Genomic DNA, 26,953 nt, shown 5'->3' on the forward strand with positions numbered 1-26,953 from the left:
GTTGTCAAGCTTCTAAAGCTCTAGCTCTTCGCCCGAGTATGGTTTGCTAGACTTACTTTTGCTGTTTCTGATGCTGAACGTGGGGTCGTTTTGAAAGCTGGCGCGTGCTCGGCAGCCAATCAGAATAATATGTCTGATCCGTCGGTCTCCGCCTACGGGCAGCCATCCAATGACATGCATGCATCACCCCACCGTCTACCCGAGTTCTGCGGAGCTGCATGAATCGGCAAACGCACGAGTAAAGGGGCCGTAACCTAAGCAAGCCCAAGCCAAGCAAACGACCAGGATCCTCTAACATCGTGCATAATCTTTTGGTTCTTGGTCTACTACAGTACAGGTCTAAGTAGTTAGGCATTAGGACTGATAGTGCATCGCCATTATTGCCATCGTCACCTCGTGACTCTGCACGTCGCAGGATAGATATATTTACCATTTACTGACCATTGAAGCGCCATCAAGCGTGGGCCAGTTTTTTCCCAATTTTTTTTTGTCTTTTTTTTTTTTTTTCAATCGTCTCAAGCCGCTCCAGGTTCCCGCGGCCGGCATCGTCATTCCCCCTTGGAACTTCGTGTCGGCCAGATCGGATCAATCGGCGGCTCATCATGTCCTCTTGGGTTCGCCATTCGAGCAGACCTTCGTTCCCATTGCCCAAAGCCTGAGGAGACGTGATCCTGCTGATGCCCACGCCACAGTCAGCCAATCCACTGACTGCACGAGGAAGCCTGGTCCATCCTGTTGCCCGTTTGGATATCCCTGCGCGCTTCTCCTCTGCCAAACTCAAGACATGCACGTCGGCTCTAGCACAAACTAGCCAATGACCAGATCAAGCAGACCCCATGTCAGCGTTCTGTCCAACTCGTCCAATCCTCCGTTTGAACCTCCGCCTCTGGCCTCAATCACATTGGCTCACAATTGTACTTGCGCCGGTCTGATGCACACAGACATGCAGTATTTTCGTTCCTGCAGTAGCGCTTCCTCTAGCCACACGCGATGCAAACTATGGTCGCGCACTGTGTAGACGGAGCGCGATTAGCTGCAATGCATTAGTCTTGTCCGTCGTGGGCGGTGCATCGAGGCATCATCCTCACGGAACGCTATCCTCCTTTATCAGGCCAGACGGTCAACCACAGTTGAAGCTAGGTGCGTTTCTGCCATGATCTTCAAAGATCCCGCGCTCCTCTAGAGGTCCGAACATTTGCAGCTTCCATCGCCTTGCGGAAAATCATTGCATGGTGCGCGATCAATCGGAAGCCATCGCGGCTCTGGCCTCGTCCTTCTAGAGACGCAAGCCCTCAGTTTATTGGTCAGTGGCTTTCAGTCTAACCGTTGTGTATTTAGAAGCACGCCATCTGGGCAGTGATGTCTGGTCGCGCCACAAACCCGTCCATGGGCTGGCTGGCGTGACTGAGGAACCATTCTCTCATGACGAAACCACCATGGACTGATGCCCCCCGCCCATTCAAGCGCTTCGCAAATTCTCTAACTGTCGGATCCACCAACTTCCTGCTGTCTAATAGTATTCGTAACATATCTCTCCTCTTCTATTGTATGCTCCATATTCTATACAACAATGTCCCGTGGCCTTGATTCAAAATATTTGACCATGATGTAGTATCTGACCTAGGTTAGACGGCTCTGCTAGTTGCGTCAAATTGCATCACTGTATAGAATCAGCAACCGTGCCGAAGTTAAAGCAGAGTACGCTCTCAAGACACATCACTTGGATAGGCGGAACGACCAAGGCAAATGTGCCTTAGGAAGTATCATCTGCAAGCTCTCAAGGTGCAGATCACCATACCACAGTGTGTTCGGACGTGGACATGCATATACCTGGAAACGACAACGGCCAGCGGCAGAGAATCTGACATGCCCCGTCCCTGTACGGCAAGCACCAGCTTTCGTCCGATGATCTAGCCTTAAGCTCCGCCTCAGCCGCATGAGACTGCGTAGCGCCTTTTTTATTCTGTTTCTGCTGCGTTCATCTATTTGAATCGTGCTAACTCTGCACCTTATCGAGTATAGTCGTATCCAAGCCCTGTAGCGCGCCTGCGTTTGCCATCTAGCAATGCTTCGACACCATGTCAGTCACGAATGCGCAAACTCCTTTGAGCTGCGCGTGGAAACCATTCACCCCCGACCCCGAATTTTGGCTTTGTATACTATGCCCAGCCTGCACTTTTGCAGTGCCGGCACATCAGATAGGGCATGGCATCCTAGCGCTCACCGGTTACTAGTATATTAAAAAAACCATCACTGGACCTGCCCACGTCAACGCCCATTTCTAAAAGATGGCCTCAACCAACCTTGGGCTTGCATGAACAGTGGCCTGGCCCCAGCCAATAACTAGCTGTTACTTCGTTCTGCCCCTGCATAACGTTACATGCATTAAGGATCGGCCAAGACCTTCGCACTGTTGCCAACAGCGAATATAACCGTTTCGTAGTGATTAAAATAGTTTCTGCCTGAACGACTGGCGAAAGCACGTCTCGTAAATGGTCTTGAGCCTAGGTCAGCCGTCGTCCAAATGCTCGACGGGATACAGAGATGGTCCTTCAGAGCAAAGATGATTTACCTACAGTCCTTGGTCTCAACGGAGCTCAGAATCTGTTTCGACGTGGGCTGCTTCTTTGAGTGCCAAGCAGATCAAGTGAGGCTTTATGTTCTCTCGACAGCTACAGTTACAGTCAACACCTTTGTGGACAGCTCTCGGGCACCTATCCGTCGCAACCCTTGCTGGTCGGCCCTGAATGTATGTACATCTTGAAAGACAGTCACGCCCCCACCTTTCGGCCCCATCTCTAAGCGAAGAATGCTACTTGGCCCGTTAAGCTCAACCGTCCGGATGGACGATGCTGTTCTTGTACCACGTACTATCCACAGATCTGACCCTACCGATTCATTATTTGGTTTTAGCCAAGCTTCCAAAAGTAGATCCATGGGTGCTGTCAAACTATAATTATCTATTATCCCGACTCTCTGCCTTTAGTCTACCTTGTTTTCACTATGGTGATCCGGTCTCATTTCTGCCAAGTACTATGTAACTGACGACTTGGCGTATCCCATTTGGAACAAACGCTTTCCGCGCCAGTGAAAGATCTACACCAGCATGTTTGTGTGAAGGTCGATAGCGCTTTCATCTTTCGGAAGATTCCTGTGTAAGCCATCAGCCGAACCCCCTGAAATGGAGCCCAAATGGCACGAGTTTAAAGTTTTTGCAACTATCAAAGTCCGTCAGAGCAGATCACCCCACGGGAGCTTAGCCTCAGGTAAAAAAGAAGAGAGAAAAAAGAAAGAAAGAAAAAAACCCAAGAGGAAAGCACCCTATGTATACCAATGGAGATATTGAGGGGTTAGAACTTGAATCGATCATATATGACACCGCGGTGTAACACAGCAAGCCCTCCTTCAGTGGGATGTTTTGGAAGGACAACGAATGTGAAAGTTTCAAGGATTATTGTAACCACGGCTAAATGATTGGTACCCATTAGCAGTTTAAGCATTGCACCACGCGCGTTTGCTGGAACTTACGAGGTTGATCATTTATGTATCTCCACTTTTTAACAGTACTATCATAAGACGTAATATGGGTCATTATGTAATATTGATGTAGCTGACTTGGCCGAGTGGTCTAAGGCGGTAGACTTAAGCTCTACTATCGAAAGATGCGTCGGTTCGAACCCGGCAGTCAGCAGATGTATAGTGTGTGCTCACTCACTCACACGAACTTTTTGTCAAGTCTGCTTCTAGTTCTTCTAGTTCTTCTCATTCTTTCATGTCTTGTGTTCTTTTTTCTTCTCCCCAAGTTGACTGAGGAATAGTTATTCCTGACACCCATCATTCAACTCTAGGTGTATCTTATTTCATTTTTATAGTCATGACCTTGAGTTGACAACTTTCTTGGCACAATATCCGCGTTCTATGAAGTTCCTGCTTTCACATAAGCATTGCCTAGGTGTCTACGCGGGGATGGACCATGGATCAGCTCCATGTGCTTACTAGCACAAAGATAGAGCCTACCGGTCAGGAACGAGCATGTTCATCGGTAAGGCATGGATGGTTTTTTGCGCAATTGGCGTGTGGTATTGGTTGACATGAAGTTATCACTAACTTGTATGTGGATGTTGAGACTGCCCAATGGAGACAGTGACACAGGACATCAACGAGTAGCTGCAAGGAAGGCCTGCTTAAAATGTAACGGGTACCATGTTATGCATCCTACAGCTCTCGCTGCGCGCGTTGGATCGATACAACCCCACCCATATGCTTTCCCATGTAGAGATATGCAGTGCGAATATGACCTTTGTGCTCTAACACAAACAAAACGCATGACTCTCATTGCGTCACTGCACTCGCCAGATGATTGAAAAGTCACTCATAGGTCCTTCATGACTTCATTGACCGCCTTTGCAGCCATCCGTTTCCGTTGCTCCTCGGGTAATCCTGCGCTCATGTCCTTGACAGCTTGAAGCTTTTGCATCATCCCCTCAAGCTTCTGAATTTCATCATCATCTAGCTTGACGTCTTCGCCATCGACTTCTGCAGCTACTCCCCGTCTACTTGGCTCGCCGTTCATGAAGTCTTCTGCATCCTCTTGGCCCGAGTTCCATATGGCTCGCTTGAGGCCCTCGAAATCAGCCTTGTCAAACCCGAAATCAAGACTCTCAGGGTCGAGATCAGGAGCTTTATCGCCCGAAGTGCCCGGTTGGCCAGTTTCGTCGTTGACATCTAAGGATTCCTCGAAATCGCCAAAATCTGACCCTAGATCTTCGTCCATTTGCGCCCAATCATTGGCCTCGAGAGCCTCTCGGGCACGTGAGATTCCGGTTTTCTCTGTCACGGGGATATAAGCTGGGGGCTGTTTTAAAGGAAGACCAGTGATGGATACATACCGCCATACTCATTACGTGTTTCGGTGCTCTTGGCCCGTACCTGCACAAATTCCAAACCACTTTCTGCGGCATGCTCATCCCACTCATCAACATCGTCGTTCTCTCCGATGCCCAGGCAGAGGCTGACGCCTTCCCATTGCCAGCCACCTAGTCCTTCTTGGACGACTTTGCCGACATGCTGAATAAGATCTCTGGCCGCCTGTGCTTCGTCAGAGTCTGATTTCTGAGGCAGAGGGAAGACCACGACAACGCCGCCGAGGACATTGAGGACCTCCTTGGCCTCGGGTGAGAGAAACGACTCTGACCAGCCTGAAGGATCTGAGATGAGGTCGAGCCAGATGGGTACTGATGCTGTGTAATATGCAGTTTCAAGCTCGAGGTCATGTGTGGTCCCTGCTAGCGTCGTTGATGCGGTTTCTGGTACATTGCCAGTGAGGTCTGAACGGCGTGTTAGTCTTGGGAATGTCGATATTCGAAGGGAGAGAAATTTATGGGGTCTCAAGGGACGAGACGGTTCGAGGGTTCATCTATACCGAGCGAGAGAAGCTCACCTTTGACGACTTTACTCAGATGGTGCTCTGCGTCGGACAACGAGACAGCAAGTATTCGTCGCGGATTTGAGACCTCCATCTTGACAAGACGGTTCGTTCCTACTTGATGCAGTTCTCGATGTTCAGGAACCCTGAATTCTGAATGGAGGGGCAATCGGCGACTTCAGGGTTCACCCCACCATGCAATGCAATATGACTAAGCTGGTTTGTGCTTGTGAAGTGAGTGTCTGGATGGAAGCATGGAGATGAACTGCATCTGCAGTTGCTCGAGACTCGCGTGGACCTCTTATGATGGATTCTGTGTGTTTTTCTACCCAAAACTGGCACCGCTCGCAAATGCATCGCAATGAATGAAGCCGCCTGTCCCCAAGGATTGACTCCTCCTACGAGTGCCCCCACCATCCACACCGACACCGACACCGCCCGCCACGACATTGGCTACAAACAACAAGAACAACAACAAACAGATCAGCCCCTCCCACCATTGTAATCAGCACCTCCTGCCTTCCGCAATCGAGGCACAATCTCCTTCTCGGTGACATCGCTCTTGTCCCTTGCGTCGACGGTGATGGAGTGATGCGCAAGGACCCTCTTGACGTTTCCACTCTCAATGCTAACGCGTGCCTTGCGCATCACCTTGGTGCTCTCGCCGATCCAGATGACCAGCGCGAACTTGACCCGCTTCGACTCGGTGTCGTTGGCATATTCCACCCGAACATACGCATATTGCGCCTGGCTCTCGTCGAGCTTGCCGGCAAGTTCTTCGAGACCGCCCGTGCCCGTCGCAGTGAGGGCAAGCTTATCGCCGACGGCGCTGGCGTAGGAGATGAGGAGCCATTTCGTCTCGTCCTTGTCGGAGCGCACGGCGTCGTAAGCCGCGAGGATCTCGGGGGAGTCGATGCCTGACATTCTGTTGACGTGTCGAATCGAGGGTCTCTGTAGTTAAATGATAAAGAGACTCGCTAAGCCAATTGGCCGACTGGCAATGAATTACTTCCACTTTCGCAGGATCGTGGGCGAAGTTGCAATTATCGGTTCAAGGGCCGAGGCCTTCCCATGGACCGGTCTCACTGCAATTCAGGGGTCTCGCTCAGATTGGCAGCAGACCCACACCATCGCAGCCAGCTGGCCACCATATCTCCATGAACGGTTTTTGGTACGCGCCACTTACATAGCACCCACCTCCTAGGTTAGGCAAACCACCATGACGATTCCCGGTTGAAACTTGCTCACATCTATATTCCATGAATTGGAATGGATCTCGAATATGGCAGTAGACTGCATAGAGGGTCACCATACCGCTTTCCGCAACGTCGGTGGGTGAATCACAGACTCAAGGTAGCTCACACTAGCTGGTCACGCATTCGGTGCCACCGCGCTGGCATTCGACGTTGGTCGTAGAATTTCTATCATATCAAATGCGGCTTAAAGTCCAATTGTAGGAATAACCTGTTGGCTTGCGCATCTCTGCGGACTTCGCAATTCGGTTACCAGCCATGCCGAGATATCTTGTTTGGGTTCATATGCTTTTCGCCGCGGCTGTTGTTGGCGTTTGGAATTATACGTCGGACTATTTCTCTGCCATCATCATAGAGAACGTCAAATAGCCGTCAATCATACATCAATGGTGGATAAGCGGTGGTTCTTTAAGGATAGTACATGGAACTGTACTCAGTTCACATACGACGACCTAACAGTTGCCGACCGGATTTAGAGTCCGAGGCTGCTTTGGGTTGGATGCTGTAGCATCTTGCTGCTTGTCCGGAGACCAAGGGAAGCAATTGGCGAGCAGCTGGTGCTCTGAAAGCCCTCCCAGCTCGAGGAACTATCTGCCGTAGCATATTTGCGGTGTTGTTGTCGTTGTTGTTGTACTCTGTTGCCTGGTTATGAACAATGCCGGTCACGATATTATCCAAGCTTGGGGTGAAATGGGTTGGAGGTGATGCTGCACTTGAGATGCTCGGTGTCACCAAGTATGTCAATTGTTTACTACATTTAGAAACATGGAGCCTTCGCTACTTATGTCTTTACCATGAGCAAGCAAAGCACTCGGAATTTGGAAGTATAGACACACCGGGGGATTGGGAGTGCCGAAATATTGTTTAGTCGTGATTATCAGTGATGGTGGCTATTCGTGGGATGCAAGTTGCAGATAGATCAGGAGATATGGCGTTGAGCAAATTTGTCTAATATATCAAAAAAAAAAAAAAATTTTGCTCACTCTAACAGGAGCCATTAGCATCTCATCAATTCTCCATTACATTGTCTAATGCTATCGTCACTCTGCACGGTTACTTCTTCGCCAAGACAACCCAGGACTCAGTGAGGATACCGCCGTGCGACTCCTTCTCCTTTTGAATTGCGTGCTTGATCGCCTCGGGCCATTTGGCACTCTCCTCCTCCGTCAAACCCCGCTTGGCAAGCATGGCCGGTGGACTACTTTGGAGGAACTTGAACAGCCCCTCCTCATCTTCGCCTTCTTTGAGTAAAGAGCTGGTAGTGGTGGTCTGGACGTTGTCCTTGTTCCAACCAGCCTGAACCGCCAGCTTTGCGAGATAACCTTCCTGGAAGAACTCCGCTCCGTTGACAGGAACCCGATGCTCCCCAGCCCACTCCTCGCCCTTGATCTCTGCCTGTGCCTGCTCTATGAACTCCGCAACGGGAAAGCGCTTCCAGGTCAGAAACACCGCCAAACCCCCTTCACCTAGAGTTCTGTAGACTTCCCGCAGACCTTGCTCCTGCTGCTCCTTATTACCGAAAGTTGAGACGCTGAAGTTGTCGATCGTGTGAGTGAAGTGCCCATCCGGGAACTCAGAAAGGTCAAGTGAATTGACAACCTTGCCCTCAGTGCTCTGCCAAAGCTTGCTGTCCGTATGGCTGGACTTGAGCTTCTCGAACGCCTGGATCATGCCCGGGATATAGTCTGTGACTACTATCTTGGGGCTGAGACCGCGTGATTCAGCCCATGGTATCAAGGCAGATGTGGCTGTGCCTGGACCTGCAGCATTGTCGTGGACAACCGATGCTGAGGTGATGTTTAGGTCACGCTGAGAGAGAACAGAGGCAAAGTTGTCGCGGGTTGTGTTACCGGTGAGGTGGGAATACGAAGGCGCTATGAAAGTAAAGTACTTCTGACGGAGTTCATCGGGGTTGGCCATTTTGGAGCGGACGGCCTCTGTCAGTATCGTCTACAAGAAGATGTGGTAATACGGGATGGTGTCTGGTATACTGTGAATGGGGTATGCTCCTATGGAATGGTGGGACAAAGTGTGTCATTCAAATGTTCTGGCTGTATTTAACTACATAATGAGCTGACGCGGGGTTATGACATGATGTGATGTTGTTGCCAACACAATCCTCCCAGTCTGGGCACAGGCGGGCTTGGCTTGCTGCGCCGCAACAGATGTAAGCGGATTTACTTGTGACGATGCCAGTCGGCCGTTGCTCTTGGTGAAGGATCGTACTATATATGTACGTGGAAAATTGTTGGCGTCGTCCTATGCAGGTGATGTTGCAATGAAAAAGTGGGTTCTGTTCGTGGGGTCCATCTCCAATATTTGGTCGTGCCCCGTATGGTGGCAATAGGCAATGGGCCAGCTGAATACAGCCTTATGCTCTTGAACCAAAGATGCGTCATTACGGATTATACCGCTCTCAGGCAGGACGCCTAAAGTTCCTTGTCTGGGGAGTACTTTATCCTCCGGTGGCTGCATTATTCGGTGGCTTTATCACGGCCACCTGAGAAGAGCTCATCCTATTTTTAACATCCTGGCTAACAGGCGGACCCTCAGTTAATATCACAATACTCTACGGATGCTCAGTGCTCACACCTTATAAGGCTGGACTCTTGCTTTTAGCCTAGCGTTGATAAGATGAGTTTGATGCACGTAAGAATTTCGTTTGCCTTATGGGTAGACCAGATTGTTTATCGAGGTTTGACATGATCCTTCCGCTCTCTTGACCATGTCCTACCTTCAGATACGTAAGGAGTTTGCTATGGAACTTACTTAACACAGCTCATATTCCTACCGGATTGATTGCACGTGTATACATCCGGACGCTCTGGGGCTAAACGTGCCGTAATTGTGTATGATTCAGTCTCGGTGACGGGCAGCGCGGGGAACCTGGTCGAGCCTAGACATTGACTGGGGACAACAGGCTTAGCCAATACCAGGAGGTTTACTATGCAAGCTATGGTAGCAGGCAGAAAAAAGAACAAAAAACCGCAGTGGAGCAGATGATTTTCGCGAGGGGTAAATCTGTTCTCTCGCATACTCTGTGCAGCGTGTAAGCATCTTGGAACAGAAACTGGCACTTGCCCCCCTGCGGTTAATAATCTATGCAATATTGTCCCCAGGCTGCAACAACTCTACGACTGTTACGTCATAGCACATATAGGATTCGTTTCCCAGTTACTTCACGGTCATCTGTTTGGCATAATGCTTCTCTTCTGCACAGTGAGGGGGACCACTACTACGATAGGCCCAAAATGTAATTGATCGCCTATGACGGCTCCAGAATCTTGCAAAGGCTTGTATTATTGTGCGACACATATCCAGTATGTCAAGGGCGCTGCATGAGTGATCTTTGCACTAGTATCATGCGTTGAAGGTGTCATCGACATCACATAGGTGTTGAAGTTGGTCATAAGTAGTGTTTAGAAGGCAAGGTTTGTCCCGCAAAGCTTTCATTTAGATTTGCCATCGTAAAGAAGTGCTAGATGTTGTTGAATTCCAACATGCCAGCAATTTGAGCCCAAGATAGGGCCAGTGAGGCTAACAAACCAGAACATGAATACATCGAAACAACGATGACAGACAGAACAGCTCAACTAAAGGCATCGAACTTCTATGTAATGTCCTTTGGCTACCAATAGATAAACTCTAGCTTTATTGGGTAGAATATTTCAGAGACCTTCGAAAATCTTCGTCAAATACGATATGTCGAATAGGTGACTACTAGGCAATGTTATCGCTGAAGCACCAAGCCATGTACCCTCCTTCTTCAAACATAATTAGGTAGTCGTCATCTCCAACAAGTCGCATATTATTCGTGATTTCTTGTTGTAAAGGCGCGCGATTAGACGTACTGAGTTGTCTGGCATCAAGGATGTATTTCAGATTGTATGGGACCTTGACATGTGTATCCATGTCGTTTATCTCCAATTCCTCGAAAGTCATCCGTCGTCTTGCAAGCCTGGACGATCCGGCGAGCTTAAGCTTAGAGGTGGTATAAAGCGGCACAGAACTAAGAGATTGAACGTTGGTCCAACCGTTATACTTATGGAACGACGCTACGTGCCATCCGTTAGGTGGACGACCCCGTCCGACAGCCAACAGCTGCTGATTCCATATGTGGAATGTCCTAGGCTGGTAGTAGGACAGTGGCTGATGGCGGAGGACCTCGAACGATTTGGTATAGATATTGAAGCAGACCGTTACCAGGGTGTGTCCGCCAACGCTCCACCAGGTTTGACAGCGGCAAGATATCTCACGGCATATTTCGTCGTTGCCGTCCTCTGTAGGGCTTCCTCTCGGCATTGGGTAGACCGAAAGAAGACTATAGCCCCCTCTGGAATCGATCTTTTCCCAGCGCAATTGCCCGGAAATCTCCAGTGCGCGCCGAGATAGCATCTCTTCGTTTAACGTATAAGAACTGACCAGGACACCAGCATTAATTTCATGGACTGATAAAATCCCGCCGCTTAAGGTCACAACGAAGAACCCCTGCGCGACATTTGGGTGAATAATGAAGTCAAGAGCAACATTTGCCCATCGCAGCCATAAGCCAACACGGTGTGGACCCAATACGCTCGGAACAAAGTCGCCTTGATCGCCCCATGTAACTGGTGCTTTCTCATACATGTTGGACATATCAACCTGTTGAAAAGCCGAGCCAAACTTCCACAAATAAACAGTCGAATCTTTCGCGACAATGAGCACGGTATGTCCATCCGTGACGCACCTCTTAAAGTCGTACGGCAGCTCAATGCACTGGTGTGTGTCTTCTTCGAGATGCCACGCGTGCAATCTGCGTTCTTTTCCCATGATGAAGAGCTTGTCCCCCAGAGCGGTCTGATAGCCTACCTGTTCTCCGTTATGACCTGGGAAGCAAAATACATGCCGCTTCCTTGACCGAAGATCGTCAATGACAGCGATGTAAGGCAACGCGTAAGGTTCGGGCCACCATGCAATACGCCCATTGTTGTATAATCTGAATCTGGCAAAGCGATCCAGATCAGGTTCAGGCTCACGTACACTGGAACATGAGTGTATGCCACCCTCCTCGACCGGCACCTTCTTATTGAGCTTGAAATATCGATCCTTTTCGAGTGTCATGCTATGCTGCAAGACATCGGAAAAGAGACCATGATTACGAAGCTGGTGTTTGACCAAAGCGCGCCGGAAAGCCTCCCCTCTTTCATCAGTAGCTACTGTAAAGTTGATATGCTCCAAGAGACCAGGTAGCCAGCGCAATGCGAGAGATGGCCATACTTCGTCGCTCAGCCATATATACCGCCAACTGCAGCAAACGTTCAACGCAGCCATGAAATCTCCTAGTTCCAAGTGCTCAAGCACAAAAAAATGGAGCTCCAGTGGAAGGCGGCTAAGCCCGTCGCTGGCATCCTCTGTCGCGGGTGGTTGGTTTTTCCCACGTCGCCGTAACCAAGAAATAATTGACTTCATTTGGGTCTCGCGACTTTTGACCTAGAGGCGACAGAGCCGGACAATGCTGTACGCAGGGATGATATGTGCCTCGATTGAGGATATTTGCAGGAATGGCTTGACTCACGAAAAGCGCATCCCCGCAATTTGGCGGATTTGATCCCTGTATATATGCAGTGGTCAGTTATCACAGCCCGCTCGAGTAATGCAAAAGCTTTGGCAGCCCTCATTGAAGGCAATTGCGAGATGCTCATGGTCACGTAGTAAGGCATGAGATAAACTCGTCTGTTGGTCGTGACGGGGCTGAACTTTTGATATTTGACATTCTCCGAAGGTGAGAGCACCACAATCGCGAAACCAAAGAGGACCAACCGAGGACAAGTTTACAAGCGTTTAGGAATGGCAGGGCGGATTTTTCCATCTTGCCTGGCTTCTAGTGCTGCTACCGAGCTGTTCTAATTTGACTTCAGGCAAATGCATAGGCGATGATATGACGAACATCTTAAAATCATCGCTACTAGTTAGAGACTGATGATAATTACCGCTTATAAACAACTTTACAGCTATGAACGAGGATAGGTATAAATACTTACACAGGTCCATCCGCCGTCTCGGTACATTTTCCGCTACTTGTCGAGCATACCCAGGTCAAATCATCGCTAGCCTCTCCGATCCATATCTTATATTCGCCTGGTGGCACAACCCAGTTCTGCAACTCTGTGTCCCACACACTCAAATCTTTGCGCGTCAAACTCAGCTTCACTGTCTGGCGGCCACCGGGTGCCAGACTTCCCGTCTTGACAAAGTCTCGAAGCTGGATCACTGGCGTATCATAAGGTATCCCTCCCGGATACTGCACATACGCCTGCACCACGCTCTTGCCAGAGAATTTCGTCCCAGCGTTGTTCACGGTCAAGGAGACGGTATACGCCACATCCCACAAAGCAGGATTGCCTCCATTTGGACCGCCAGCCGGCGGGCCGGCGCTCTGCTTCTCGGAATACCCGGCTGGGTAAGCATATTCGGTGCCGGATCGGCCCACAGCGTAAGCAGCGTCCGCCTCGCCTGAGTCGAGATAGGAGTACAGGTATCTCCAAATCTTGTTGAAGCCGGTAGGATAGTACGCCTCCGAGGCCGCGGGGATGGTTTGGTTCAAGCTTGCGACGACACTCGTCGACTTCGCAGGGCGTGCGGGCGGAACAGTCGACAACTTTGTCACAGAGGCCAGTGATACCGATGAGAAGTTGAAGGAGGTATACGACAAGCCATGTCCGAAGGCGTAGCGCGGCGTTTTCCCATTGGCGTTCAGGTACCGGTAGTCAATGTACAGACCCTCGCTATACGTATCCTGTGCCTGCCCAAGGAACTCAAAAGTGATCAGGTCTGTACTCGAAGGATAGTCGTCCTCGGACCGAGGCATACTATAGGGCAAGTGACCCGAGGGCGAGACCTGGCCAAACAAGACCTCAGTGAGCGAGTCGCCGGCTTCCTGACCCGGGAGGTGCGCAACTAGCACGGATTTAACAGATGGCAGGTTAATCCAGGGCTCGAGGACCAATGGGCCAACGGTGTGAATTACAACGACCACATTAGAGTACTTCGCAGCGGCGGCCTGCACCAATGTATCGCCACCGTGCCACGCTGATAGACCAGACGCATCCCGGTCGCCGTGATTGTTCTCTACTGTGTACGAGTTCTCGCCCGCGTCCGAGTTGATGAAGACAATGGCAACGTCGCTGGGGCCAGGAGTAGGCACCGAGGCAGGGAACGTATTGGAAGCGTAGTAGATTACATTTTTGGCCTTACGTTTTAGGGACGAGATGGGGTCGTCGAGATAGGGGTAGTCAGCACTTCCAGAACCCCAGCCCATGCCCAAGAGCCCGCGGTTGCAGCTCTTGTCCGTACAAGAGTTGGCGCCCTGGGGATCCGTCTGCGCATCCGTGCCAAAAACGCTGATGGTCGCCGAAGTGGTAATGGGGAGGAAGGAACCGTTGTTCTTGAGCAGCGTGATAGCCTCTTGCGCCACAGCTTTCGCAACAGTCGCATGGTCCGCTTGTACATTGACGTATTGATTTACTACACAGGTGGGCGAGAATAAAGCGCTGGGATAGCAGGGACCTGTGGGATCGCGTGTGTTTGACGAGAAGTTTGGGGGCGGATAGTCTTGATCCTGACCCATCTTGTACCAAGTAGCCACAATGCGGGTAGCCATGTCATTAATGCGGTCCATGGGTACGGAGCCATTGAGGGCAGAGCGAGTTAACTCATACATCCAGTAGCTTGTGCCCAAGACGATGGGGATCATAGTGTCGCCAGGCATGTTCATGTCCAGGCCAGCTAAGGCGGACGGCACACCGGAGAGATGGGCGAGCCAGTCAGTCATAACAATACCCTGGAAGCCGAGCTCATCTTTCACGAGTCCATTGATGAGATATGCGTTCTGCGAAGCAGCGGAGCCATTTACTCCGTTGTAAGAGGTCATGACAGCACCAGTTCCAGCATGGATGGCTTCAGCGAAGGGCCACAGATAAAGCTCATGCAGGGTGCGGTCGTCGATGTTGGCACTATATCCCTCTTGGATGACACTATACATCCGATACTCTTCCTGCTCGTTTCCGATGGCATGTTTCAGCGTAGCGATGACACCTTGCTCCTGGACGCCTTTGATGGTCTGGGCGCCAGCAATACCCTGAAGCACCGGATCTGAGCCGAAGCCTTCCCAATTTCGTCCACCTCTGGGTTTTCTCCCTAGAGGACCGACTGAGGGGCCCAAGTAAAAGTTTGCGCCCTTGCCTTTGAATTCTTGGCCGAGAGCAACACCTCTCTCGTACATCAGATCCTTGTTCCATGTTGCGCCAGTGGTGATGCCAGCAGGGAAGGCGGTAATATTGTCTGTCGTGCGCACACCCAAAGGACCATCTTGAAGGCATAGCTGAGGAAATCCCAGACGGAGTGCACTGCCTGTATTTCCGACACATGGTCTGTGAAATTTTAGTAAAGGCAATGTCAATGGATTTTAGTCATGGTGCTTCATACCCCATAAAGAATCCGGTGCCGCTGGTGATGTTGGTCTTCTCCGCCAGAGTCATCCGCGATACCAGGTCAGCCGCCTTTTCATATGCGTCTGCCCAGTCATCGGCCCATCCGCCATAGGGTGCAGGATAGTATGGTGCAGCAACGTATCCGGCAGGCACCGCATCCCGGGGCTGGAGTACGGCACAGGAAGACAAGCTGACGGTATTGGATAAAGCAAGCAATGACAACACACGGACCCCCAAAGGGGCTCTGAAGTCAAAAAAGACCATGACTGCGTCGTCAGATCGTGACGCGGATAAGAATATAAGGCTAGCAAGTCTGGTGGGAAAAGCACCACATTTTAGTGCAGAAGAGGAACTCCGCGGCTTTATGAATCTAAAAGCAGCGTCCTCGTGGGCAAGTACAGTATAGAGGCTTGCTGCGCTAAGTGAAAGAGCAACCACAGCACATCATGCTCTTCAGGCACACCGCTGTGCCCATTGGCGGAACCAGAATCAGTATAATGGAACCGATGCGCTAGAGATTATGTCTATGCGTTGGCGTGACGAGAAATGATACCATAAATCAAGCAAAGTACACCCAAGGCGGATGATGCGGCAGGGAGGGCAGAGTCTCGGCGAGCTTGCCAATGTTTATCACTCTCTCCCACGACGAGCAAACGTTCTTCATTGTGCTTTAAAAAAGGGCAAAATGTCTGCATGTGAAAGGGTGAAGCGGGCTTAGCTTAGCGCATCTTGCAGATCTTCATTGCGAGCGTCGTGTTCGGAAAGGGGAAGGTGGGAATCAAGCTGCAGAATCAACTCTAAGCGAACCATCCTATTGGATATCACAGAGGTTGGAGAGATCTGATGGCCAGAAAATCAATCGTCCCTAATAATTCCAACCGAGCTATACACAGAATATCGTTGACCTACACTAGCTATGATGACAGTAATACGCGGTACATCACCGACTGGGTCGGGTTTCCTGGCGCGGTCTCTCAAGAGCCCACTTCCGTAGCCGTTCAACATCGTCCTTACAATCCTCCTGAGGCACAACTTCAGGACGCCACAACCGTCTTTTTTCAGTGTATCGGATATTTCCCCGGCAATTCCAGGCAGCCAGTCGCCTGTGTGATTCTCATCTAGCAGAGCTAAATCTTGAATCTACATCGATGTGCATTCTCCGCGGCCTAAATTATAGATAGGAGAATGAGATTATTGGCGGGCCAAGGCAACCACCACGCACCCACGGTGATGCGTCTCCTCGCGAGAAGATAAAACAAACTTCGCGGGAGAGATTTCATCTCAGAAACTAGTCTCCGGATGTCAACCGCAAGAAGAGAACGAAATGTACGTACGACGATAAGCAAGGTCCTGCTGGGACCTTCCTTCGACGCGATAGCTCACAACCGCACGTGTCACTAAGCAGAACCAGGGAAACAGGATGTAATAGCACGAGATGTTGACAGTTGTTCGCGGCTTTTACGTACGAGTACAGTAGGACTGTGCAACATAATGTTACTCTTCAAGGCTCCGAGCGTATGCGCCCAAAGGTTGTGAACTAGCCTAACGTATTTGATCAGGGCTGATGTTACACTGCAGCTTGTCGTGTGATCAAACCACGCACTATTCGCAGTGCGCCAATGAAGCACTGAAGACTTAGTGTAGTAATAATCGAGCAGGATCGTGATTGCAGAGCGACTTCGCAGCAAAGTTGGCATTTCCTGGATTCATGTCCAGGTCGTAGTCTAAGGAAAGGAATAGATGAGAGCTCGTTAGAATAGACCCTTGTTCACAGAAAACGTGGCCGGCAGTCAGTTAACCCGAGTGGGGAAATAGCCGAACGCTTTGCTGAAGCGACGGTTAGGCGGATAGTGTAACCGCTTAATGGAACCTCTTCAGCGCGGCCTACGTACTACTTACTGTATGTAAATGGAAAGTGCCTTTAGACCCGCCCGCCATGCCTCACTGGCGTCTTCGAACCCCAGAGCCTACGTAGTACCCAGCGAAAGGACGCGCTGGCTCCCCCCACTGCAGCACTCATTATAAAATGACAGATAACTCATGTAGTCCGTTTGAATCGAACGCTTCCAGAACACGAAATGAAGCTCAATGAATGTGGAGTGGAACATGGGGACCTTGACAAAACCGTGGGAGCCACTTGGTACCTAGCTCTCAACAAATTTGGATGGAGACTGAAGCTCGCTAAAAAAGACAAAACGCCAACCGAGGTGCCAAGCATACCCCACAATTCTAGCGTACTGTGTCTGCGGTGTCTTGCAGAAGCGACTGTATTAACCTAGCGGATTACCAGCAAGCCAAGGCTAGAATTGTGTTCAGCGTGCTCTTCCATCACCTTGAAAACAGAAAAAGGCAATATCGAGGATTATCATGCCTGGAATAGATCTGTCCCCGACACTAACTTCAGACTTTGCTAAAATCCAACGGGTCACACTGACTTACAAGTTCACCGCCAGCCTAGGATTGGGGTTAAAGCCATCCCCAAAAAGGCATCCGTGTCATGCGGGCTGAATTCGAGCGCAGCGAAACCCGAGATTGTGGTGTCTGTCAATCGCTGCACGCCGCCGTCGTGATCTTTGGCGAGCGAGGGAGTAACTCTCGGACTTTCTCACTGATGCTGATATCTCCAACCGTAAGACCGCTGCTGCAACAGGATGGCCGTTGGGCATATCACGTTGCCGGCAATCTGCGCAATTACACAAATGTAGGGACTATGCAAAGCTACGTAATCTCACAGACATGCAGGCACTCCTACGGTCGATCGTTGCGGCAAAGACTTTTCGGAACTATTCTCCGTACATTAGCCCTCCCCATATTTAATGTCTGAGTATTATGATTGCAGTTGCTTATCACGAAACCGCGCGATTTACATACAGTAGCAACGGCGATATATTATTCACTGAACAAACCCGCATTATCAGTTTTGTCATTGAATTTAGCGTAGTTCTATGCACGCGATGATGGCAGCGCCGTACATTCCTTGACTAGCACTTGTGAGCTGGAACAAGGATAATAGCCAAGGATCTAAGGAATGACAAATTCTTCCGCTTACTATGTATGTAGATCCCCTCACTGCATTGCCAGTCTCCTGCCTCTTTTTTTTCTTCATAGCCTACATACCACGGACCCTAATCGGAAACCGTGCGCCTAGAGCTGACAATCGTCGCTTTCAGCTGGTGCTCAGCTACTCCTTCTTTTACATTTGGCAGCAATTTAAGATCCTCTCAATGCAGTGCCTTCCTCACTTATCAGTTGTATATGTGTCGATCTTGTGTGCTCCAAGGCGATACCCGGTCACACACACAAAGTGATGGGCACTCAGCGCGTACCATGTGTGCCACCTACGTCTGTCAGTGCCTTTTCCAATAGATGTCCATTCGAGGTCCGCCGCGGTCCGCAAATAGTTTTCCGCAAATGTATATGTTCTCCACTATTAGGTTGTTGAATACAAGCCCCCAGAATCTGGGGAAGCGCAGAACTCAAATTCAATTCCCTGTTCATCACCTCTTTGACGGAGGCTCGGAACCTGATTTGTGACCATTACCGCTAGCAGTGTGACATGGCTTTCAGGTAACACTGTCCTCTGCCCAATTGATGGGATCTGTACTGTCTAGAAACGGCATCTTCGCCGAACTATGACACCCAGTGACTTGTGGGGGCCGTAGTGGGCGCTTTATCAATGCCACGAGGGTTCTTGGGTGTGGCTGCAATACAAGGATGGACCTCCTCACCTTGCGGATCGCCAACAAGATGACTACTATGGTAACTGCCGCAGGCCCCACTACACCATTTCTGTCGACCAATTTGGCAGTGTGCTCTAAGCCACCAGATCCGCGAGGGAACGCTTTTGGAGATTCGAGATGAAGGAGTAATGCGCGCGCGCTGTGTGATATCCGGTGCGCCGGTCATGCGGCTGCCATCCATTTTAGCTGAATATGCAGGTTCGGTCTGCCTACCGCTCAGATAACCATTCTCAGGAACGCGTATCCAGCCATCCTCTAGGCTCAAGCTAGCCATAGAACTTTCCTCCCCGAACCCATGTCTGAGCCCCAGGGACCTGGCGGGGATAGATGAATTTACTCCAAAGAGACAAGGAAATTTCCGCAATGGTGGGCGGCCGACCCTCCCCAATCGTGAAGAATATCGTCAAGAATTTTTTGGCTATATAGCCTCCGGGCGCTCGCGATAGTTGAGTGATAAGATCGTCGTACCGTACCTCATTCGCTACTCAGCTCATCAAAGGAGGGCCCTTGTCTCTCTTTCTCCCACAGCTTGTCGCAGCCGTCATATCTTTGGCTGCCTTGTTCCTTGCGTCGAAGGTCACCCCCCCTGTTTTCGGTCTCTCTCTGCTACGGTTCAAGATGAAGTCATTCACTTGGTCTCTCATCTCGAGCTTGGCTCTTTCCGTCGCTGCAGGTCCCATCCCGGATGAAATGAAGTTGTACTTGGACAAACGAGGTATGTTGCCTTGGATCGTACTTCCTGTATCGAGTGAAACATAGGCTTACCCACATTAGCAACTACTGTTACTGCCGCCCAAGTTACCAAGTTGGACTTCTACGCCGAATACGCTGCTGCCTCATACTGCAACAGTGAAGTTGCCGTCGGTTCGGTTGTGACCTGTATCGACGAGGCCTGCCCAGACGTCACCTCCAACGGCGCTGTGGTGACGGCGACTTTTGCGTAAGCACTGGACGAAAGAATTATACACGATGCCCGTGCTGACTGTGAAACAGTGGAGATGCTACTGATATCCAAGGCTTCGTGTCTACCGATGCCACAGCTAAGGTGATTGTGGTGTCGTTCCGTGGCTCTCACTCTGTTCGCAACTGGATCACGAAGTAAGTGTCAGAACCCTGAATCACGCCAGGCCCGTACACTAACAGCTTGCCAGCCTGGTCTTCGTCCAAGAACTATGTGACATCACCACCGGGTGTCTCCTCCATACCGGTTTTTACGCCGCTTGGCTCGAGGTTGCTTCTGCTGTCACTGCTGCCGTCGCCTCCGCTGCCAAGGCCAACCCTACCTACAGCATCGTTTTCACTGGCCACTCCCTTGGTGGCGCCATCGCAACCGTTGGTGGCGCCTACGCCCGCAAGGCCGGCTACGCGATCGACATCTACGGCTACGGCAGCCCCCGTGTCGGCAACAAGGCCTTCGTCGCCTATGTGACCGACCAAGCCGGCGCCGAATACCGCGTCACCCACCTGGACGACCCGGTCCCCCGTCTGCCTCCCATCATTCTCAACTACCGCCACACCTCCCCCGAGTACTGGTTGTCAAACGGGGCGGCAACCACCACGGACTACACCGCTAGCGACGTCAAAGTCTGCGAGGGTTATTCCAACTTGGCTTGCAACGCCGGTACTCTCGGCTTCGACACGGATGCCCACAGTTATTACTTCGAGGCCATCAGCGGATGCAGCCCTGATGGCACACCCCTGAAGAGGAGGGAAGACAGCGGCGACATGTCGGACGAGGATATCGAGGCCCAACTCAATGATTATGTTGCGCAAGACGCCACCTACGTCGCCACCAACCTTACAAATGATGTCTGGGCCTAGTCAGCAGACATCGTGGGGGCGGTATTCCTGGCGGGAAAATGTTGTTTGTAATGAGCATGGTAGCCGGCGTTCAGGTGTTTGCAATTACAGTGGAGGCGACGCAGTTATATAGAATTCTGAATGCCTACCCTAATGTCTAAGGTGCTTAACCGCAGAATTTGACAATGCTCCATCCCAGCTGCCACGGCTTCTCTTCGTTGACCCCTTTCTTGCTAGCTCACGCTCGATCATTGGTAGCAGAATCTGATGGATGTACTCAGGACAACCCTTTGACACGGCAGAAGCTATTTGTCTCAACTCCTCTTCCAGTCCCGAGCAGTGTATCACCAATATCGTAACTACAGACTGGATAAAATTAGCGCGCCCCGGATCTGCCGCAAGTCTTGATAAAAGTGTCTCCAACTCTGTACAAAACGAAGTCAATACTGATTCGTCCGGGCGTTCTCGAGCAAGGTTACCAAACGCCTTCTGGTCATCTGTTTTCGGATCCAACCTGAAGTCCGACCCTCTACTCAAGGCTGAAGGAACCCCGAGGCTCGCACCGGCACGCAGGAATGCGCCCAACGTCCTGAGGTAGCCCTCGTAACACTCGGGGCCCAGGAATTGAGACAGCGAAATACCCAAAAAGTGCGAGAAAGCCGTGTGAGCTCCAATAGGCCGATCTGGTAGCAGACTCGCATTGGAGTCGGCACCGTGAGACAACAGAAGATCAAATATGCCGTTGCTAAGCGTGTCGTTGAAGCGTATGGCAGGGAAGTTGCAAGGCACCGTCAGCATGTTAAAGACGGACATGACGTCCCGCGCGAAGAGGACCCATGGAGAAGGGGTTCCTGAGGCACTATTCGAGATGCCTGTTGATCTGTCGCGCGTCGTGTTGTTAGGATTTTCCTCATATCGAAGCAGGATGTCCAGAACTGCTGGCACAGGGGCAGGACTCTCTCCACTGCTTAGTGACATAGGCATGAGTGCAGAGTAGAACGGAGGCTCGTCGAACACATCAAAGAAGCCAGCTTCTTCTCGTAGCCTCTGCTTGATAAACGGAGTCAAGTTATGTCGGAGAAGCTCCTCGCGAAAAAGCAATCTGGAATCGCAGCCTTCAGCATTGGGGCCACGCAGAGTAACATGGCCGCTGCGGATCATTTGGTCCACAGACTTTTCGAAAGCTCCCAAAAGTGCCAGGAGTTCTGGAGACTCGTTCGACTTCAGTGCCTCTGACGTGTACGTCAGGGCTTGGTTCAGATGCGAGGTAAAGGGGCCGGAGTTCCGGCCCTGGCCTAACCTGACAACTCCCGCTATGATCGAGTTTTCGAAACTTGTAGTTTTCAGGAAACCGAGATATGCGGCAGCGATGGCGATATAGCCATTATACCCTGCCGGGAGCTTTCCTCTAAGGTATTCGCCCATGTCTTTTGTTAGCACGAAGTCCTTGACCGTCCGGTGGAGAAATTCAAATCGCTGGTTTACAAGCTTGAGAAGACCCTTTGTTTTGTCACTTACGCTGCGAGTCGTGTTCTCCCTCTGCTTTGACCGCTCTTCCCACGATGTGGCTTGGATCGGACAATGGTGTGCATAGTCACGGCTTTCAAACTCCTTCTCGAGCATCCAATAAAGATCGATGTGGAGTGGTTCTAGCGCATTAGAAGCGGCCTGTAGGATGCCCGCCATCTTTGGGTGGCTAACTTTGTCTACACTCTCGAGCATTGTCCTGAATAGTTGCTCCAAGTCGCTCGGTAGACCCCTGAGGCGGTTGCGCAAATCGGTAACAGTAGCACCCTTAGACACGGCCTCACGTAAGGACTTTGTGACGAAAAAAGCCCAAAGAAACACACCATCTGCCCCAGTGGCGATTTGTTGGCAAATTTCGTCTCTCTCCTCATCGGAAATTTCAGAGTCCTTGTCGTCCGGCCACTGTAATTGGTCAATCACAAACTGCAGGATATCGTCTTTAGTAAGCTCGTGGATGTCTATCCGTTTCTTGTCATCGGTTCCGAACCTTTCTTCGAAAACCGGCCACGGACGACTGGAAAGACATATCTTGATATGAGAAGAGCTGGCCATGTCGTATAATATGTCGCACAGCTCTGAATGGTCACTATCATATTCGTCGAGTCCGTCAATGAAGAAGCACAGTTTCAGAGGAAATTCTGGCGTGGTCGCCAATGCCCGCAGCGCAACACCAAGTTCTGTCACGGACCATGGCTCAGCTGCTTCTTGCCAATTCCCCTTCCTGGCGGCGGCCCACCGGCTGGGGCAGATAAGTCGGACGACTGCGGGTTGCTTGTGAAATGTGTCGAACAACAAAGACTGGAACAAGCCCTGCCAAGACTTCTGGATTGGCGTGCCTGCAATCCAGAAGAAGTGTGCTGCGATAGCGAGCTTGTCCGTCGAGCCTGCCCAGGATGACAGCAGCTCTTTTGTTTGTTTGTGGCTGGATATAAACTTCATGAAAGTTGATTTTCCAGAACCCGGCTTGCCTGAGACCCAGAACGTACCATTACCAGAGCGAAACCAATCGGCAAGCTGAGAGTCGAACGCCCAACGAAACGTGTCCTTGTGCGCTTGAGGGACAGAGTCATGGCGAACAGGTCTGCTATCGTAATTCAGGCTGGCAACAATTCTATCCACGATGATGTGATCTTCTACATCCAATCGGGTCATTAGGGACTGAATTGTACTTATATCGTCAGGAGAAAAGGACGCTACTACGGATCGTCTCTCGAGACGTGCTGAGATTCTACTCAATTCTGCTTGTAGACTTGCCAGATCCTGAGCCATTGAATCAACTCGAGATTCATGTTCCGGCCTAGTGTATCGGGAGTCACCTTTTAGTGAATCTACAATACCTTCAATTTCAATAATCCGCGAACTAGCATAAGTGGTCAGTATTGTTCGCGTGTAGTTCATTTGATTGTAACTGGTCGCATACCCTACGACGGAGCTGACATAAACCGTGACCACTTTAGAAAGATGCTCGATTTTATCTTGTGGCAGCCTGGAAAAAACCGAGGATCGGAACGCAGCTTCCATGTCCTCTAAGAGATTCAATTGCCCACCGCTTTCTATGCGCTCTTTGACATTTCTGAGTTGTTCCAACAATATGCGAATGTCTCCAAGACAGGAAGCGGCGGCCTCTTCGAATAATGAAGATGCGGCGAGGTCGTGCTCCCCCACTCGGGCACCCACCAGCTTCGCGGCACTTGAAAGGGTACTCTCCAGTTCTCTCAGTCTTTCTGAGATATGAGTTGCGTCAAATAGCGGTATAGAACGATTGCCGTAGGATTTCGTCGAGGGCGATAAAAGCTCTGTCCCGAGCTGGGCGAATGAGAGGATAGCTCCTGCGACACTGAGAACTGCCACAGCGTCCATTCTGAGTGCCGTAGAGCCGGAGCTGAGATCGACGCGAACAGAACAAATGGTGTAAAGAAACTAGTGGGTGCCCCTCCTAGAACTCCTGGAGATTTATTGGAAAGAAAACAGCGGAAGATACTCGCGGATGCAGAGGCCATATACCCTGGGTAGGCCGGGGTAGACAGACAGGCCCCTGTATCTTACCTGCAGCCTTCAAAGTCCCCTCATGCAGCCGTCGCGTATCCCAGTCGGCATAGCAGCGAGTGGGGGTATTCTCTCCGGCTTCCCGGCTTACGAGCCTCCCGGGCTGTATATTGAGCGGCCCGGCCTCGAGATCTTCCTCACAGCCTCATGGATACCTAGGCTTATGGTATTCTTTACAGGAACTTTTGACCTCACCGGTAACTTGCCGGAATGATCACTAGTAGACTAACAAGTTGTATTGTCCGAGGAAATGTTACGTCTTTGGAAGAAGTTCTTCCGTCACTTCCGATGATAAGCATGATATATGACCGCTTCAAGCAGAAGAAGATAAGTCAGCCAGGTGATTTATGTCTTTGAGCTGACCGCTTCCCGGCTGGATCCGAATTGTCTTTTTTCTTTATTTCCATGGTTATATCCTGCTACCTATTAAACAACGTACTCAATCCTTTCGCAGCGATTCCAGTCAATGCTCCCTATGTATACTCGTCTAATTGCTTAGACATGATCCCCAATCGAAACAATTAGCTCGCTGATTCCTTCCATTTCACGTCCGATGAGACAGTGATGCCGCGACGAGGATTGATTGAAAATGAGCGAATGGACTGGAATGATATATCCGAGTTGCCTATGGAGCAGATCCCTGTTCGATTGACCTTGGGAGATTCTTCATCGGTCACTACCAAAGTCTCGGGGTCTCGAGGAACAGCGGGTAAAACTATCGATCCGCCATCGCCCGTCGGACGGGCCATGAAATCGCCTATACTTGTTGTCAAATCAAAACCAGGCCAATTCTACTAATACGACACTGATCACCAAGGTTCAACGACATACGTAGCGAGCATGGAGACTACAGAAACACACCACGAGCATCCCACTATGTACGCGAAGACGCAAAGCTTTAGCTACCAGAAGAGTACAGGGATATCTGTGAGTCTACTGAAGGATATATACTATCCAATTGTATGTGCATCCCCCGACCGCCCCGCCCTTCTGCCTTGATCGTATGCCCCCGACACGTACAAAGAGGACAACCGATTCACAAACATTTGTCTGAATAACAACCAACGGTCGAAACGCTCTCGATATCAAAGAGAGAAGCGGGACCCCCGTCCGGCTGAGCTGGAGGGAGGTGGAATGTCAGCCGTGTTCGACATGTCTTGAAGCACTCGATATCAAACATGTGTGTCTGCTTACGCTGTGGTGTGGGGCTGGCAACGGCGAGGGCACCGGTGGTTCCCATGAGAAGTGCAGGGATCCAAGGCTTCATGATTCGAATCTGGTCCAGTGGTAGGTGTGTGCGGTCTTGTTTGGTTTAAGAATGAGAACGAGGTTCGGGGAGCAGAGTGGTTCGGGTGTGAGCTGCTTCTGGCAGAGTTCGAGAGGATTGAGAGATGTGTGAAGTCGAAAGCTGCCCCTTCTTATAGTCATGGAAGCGCCAATTTCTCGCCATAGGTGTTCGACTCTTGAGCCGCCCGTCCGAGGCAGGTTCCTCAGTCCTGCGGGGGGATCGCACCCCTCGAGCTGTATCAGATCTCGATGCCCTCATCCCACCCTTTTCTCTTGCATGGTATACCGTAGATGGGGTATGATATGATAAGAGTTTCATCATCGTGTGCTCGCGAGCGCTCATCCTTGCATTCTATCTGGTTGACCTAGTGGCATCGTCCTACTCGCAATTTTAGGGCAGCCACTCGGATGACCGCCGCTTTCCAAGGACCTCGAGGCGACTTGAGCAGCGAGACAGGCTTCCACATCCTGCAACCGAGAAATCGAGAGACTACGCTGCCCTATGATGGCAGCCATCCTCACTCATATTACTTGCCGCGTGAGAAGTTGAAACACCATGCCACTGCCCGCCATCGCTGCCCTATCCAAGGCTGCGAAATACTATTCCCCGACGTTCAAAATGATGTCTCCTGTATTTGGAATTCTGCAAACTCGGACCGAGCTTTGAGGGTGTCGTTGGGACCTGGCCACTAAAGTGTCTCGGATAAGGAATCAAGAAAAGTCATGAACATCAACTCGGTGCAAGAGCCACTGATGGAAATTATGATACAAGTAATGTCCTTCCCTTACGGGCGAAGGGGCTGCAGGGCATCGCATGGCTACCAGCTTGTCGGGACAAGCTATAGTTTTTCTTCTCTTCCTCCTCTTTTTCTTTTGGCTTAGAAATGTTGGCATCAATGTTCACCATGATGATGATGCACAGGGTATCCGTCATGTTGCGTCGCCAAAACTCTATCAATCTACTTATCAAGCCAGACAGCAACAAACGCCGCATGTACGCGCTAAGGGGTTTCACCTGCTTTTTTCCCCAAGGTGCTGTGCCTCATCTGGCATTGTCTCGATGCTCCTGTCATGTTGACCCGACTGCGACGAGCTGAAAGCAAGTGACGACGTCATTCGTGGTGGTATTTCCATTCGGTAGAGAGCAACATTTGAGTGACGTGCGTGGCGATATATCCTGTAAATGTTGCACAGCACACGTACAAGCTATGGTTTGGAATATATTATATTTTTGGCACATCATAGTCTCATGCCTACACAAGGGCAGGTGCCAAGCCATTGCCTATTCCTTAGGAAGAACCAGCTTGGTAAAAGACGCCTGTCTTCAGCTCGACTCATTATCAACCTAATGCCCACAAGACGTGCTCGGTCGTCGTCCTGACCGGGTTCGCCTCGGACAGAGCAACC

The 26,953-nt window shown here is 50.6% G+C and overlaps 9 protein-coding genes and 1 non-coding gene across 10 annotated transcripts; 2 read left to right on the plus strand and 8 right to left on the minus strand.

The window, feature by feature from the left end:
• Window positions 1–3,609: 3,609 nt before the first annotated feature.
• Window positions 3,610–3,691, plus strand: BKA67DRAFT_t121. Its single transcript has one exon. It is a non-coding gene; the product is annotated as a tRNA-Leu (tRNA).
• Window positions 3,692–4,372: 681 nt separating this feature from the next.
• Window positions 4,373–5,519, minus strand: BKA67DRAFT_660911 (alpha and gamma adaptin binding protein p34-domain-containing protein; the record flags this gene model as incomplete). The annotated part of the gene is made up of 3 exons (XM_046107713.1): window positions 4,373–4,830; window positions 4,890–5,327; window positions 5,441–5,519. The coding sequence occupies 3 exons, from the start codon at window positions 5,517–5,519 to the stop codon at window positions 4,373–4,375; spliced, it is 975 nt and encodes a 324-aa protein (XP_045956421.1).
• Window positions 5,520–5,908: 389 nt separating this feature from the next.
• On the minus strand, window positions 5,909–6,349 carry BKA67DRAFT_520980 (cofilin/tropomyosin-type actin-binding protein; the record flags this gene model as incomplete). Its single annotated transcript, XM_046098231.1, has 1 exon — window positions 5,909–6,349. One exon carries the CDS (start codon window positions 6,347–6,349, stop codon window positions 5,909–5,911), a length of 441 nt encoding a protein of 146 aa, XP_045956422.1.
• Window positions 6,350–7,731: 1,382 nt separating this feature from the next.
• On the minus strand, window positions 7,732–8,598 carry BKA67DRAFT_660913 (uncharacterized protein; the record flags this gene model as incomplete). Its single annotated transcript, XM_046107714.1, has 1 exon — window positions 7,732–8,598. One exon carries the CDS (start codon window positions 8,596–8,598, stop codon window positions 7,732–7,734), a length of 867 nt encoding a protein of 288 aa, XP_045956423.1.
• A 1,570-nt stretch (window positions 8,599–10,168) lies between these two features.
• Window positions 10,169–12,440, minus strand: BKA67DRAFT_349120 (uncharacterized protein). Its single transcript, XM_046096345.1, has one exon. The coding sequence runs from the start codon at window positions 12,124–12,126 to the stop codon at window positions 10,399–10,401; it is 1,728 nt and encodes a 575-aa protein (XP_045956424.1). The 5' UTR covers window positions 12,127–12,440; the 3' UTR covers window positions 10,169–10,398.
• Window positions 12,441–12,694: 254 nt separating this feature from the next.
• BKA67DRAFT_520934 (glycoside hydrolase family 3 protein) lies at window positions 12,695–15,410 on the minus strand (the record flags this gene model as incomplete). The annotated part of the gene is made up of 2 exons (XM_046098225.1): window positions 12,695–15,086; window positions 15,142–15,410. The coding sequence occupies 2 exons, from the start codon at window positions 15,408–15,410 to the stop codon at window positions 12,695–12,697; spliced, it is 2,661 nt and encodes an 886-aa protein (XP_045956425.1).
• A 260-nt stretch (window positions 15,411–15,670) lies between these two features.
• Window positions 15,671–17,084, minus strand: BKA67DRAFT_537981 (uncharacterized protein; the record flags this gene model as incomplete). Its single annotated transcript, XM_046100411.1, has 5 exons — window positions 15,671–15,814; window positions 16,056–16,286; window positions 16,481–16,510; window positions 16,613–16,846; window positions 17,046–17,084. The coding sequence occupies 5 exons, from the start codon at window positions 17,082–17,084 to the stop codon at window positions 15,671–15,673; spliced, it is 678 nt and encodes a 225-aa protein (XP_045956426.1).
• Window positions 17,085–19,504: 2,420 nt separating this feature from the next.
• Window positions 19,505–20,707, plus strand: BKA67DRAFT_537982 (lipase; the record flags this gene model as incomplete). Its single annotated transcript, XM_046100412.1, has 4 exons — window positions 19,505–19,601; window positions 19,661–19,826; window positions 19,880–19,984; window positions 20,038–20,707. 4 exons carry the CDS (start codon window positions 19,505–19,507, stop codon window positions 20,705–20,707), a joined length of 1,038 nt encoding a protein of 345 aa, XP_045956427.1.
• A 129-nt stretch (window positions 20,708–20,836) lies between these two features.
• On the minus strand, window positions 20,837–24,073 carry BKA67DRAFT_660917 (uncharacterized protein; the record flags this gene model as incomplete). Its single annotated transcript, XM_046107715.1, has 2 exons — window positions 20,837–23,573; window positions 23,634–24,073. 2 exons carry the CDS (start codon window positions 24,071–24,073, stop codon window positions 20,837–20,839), a joined length of 3,177 nt encoding a protein of 1,058 aa, XP_045956428.1.
• Window positions 24,074–24,780: 707 nt separating this feature from the next.
• BKA67DRAFT_537984 (uncharacterized protein) lies at window positions 24,781–25,526 on the minus strand (the record flags this gene model as incomplete). The annotated part of the gene is made up of 2 exons (XM_046100413.1): window positions 24,781–25,016; window positions 25,304–25,526. 2 exons carry the CDS (start codon window positions 25,524–25,526, stop codon window positions 24,781–24,783), a joined length of 459 nt encoding a protein of 152 aa, XP_045956429.1.
• Between the last annotated feature and the right edge of the window lie 1,427 nt (window positions 25,527–26,953).

The sequence above is a fragment of the Truncatella angustata genome (genome assembly GCF_020726525.1).
Source record: "Truncatella angustata strain MPI-SDFR-AT-0073 chromosome Unknown BKA67scaffold_6, whole genome shotgun sequence".
In the NCBI taxonomy this organism is placed as follows: domain Eukaryota; kingdom Fungi; phylum Ascomycota; class Sordariomycetes; order Amphisphaeriales; family Sporocadaceae; genus Truncatella; species Truncatella angustata.

Excerpts from the sequence above, each read along its gene's own strand:
- BKA67DRAFT_349120 (XM_046096345.1), bottom strand. The coding sequence starts at position 12,126 with ATGAAGTCAATTATTTCTTGGTTACGGCGACGTGGGAAAAACCAACCA.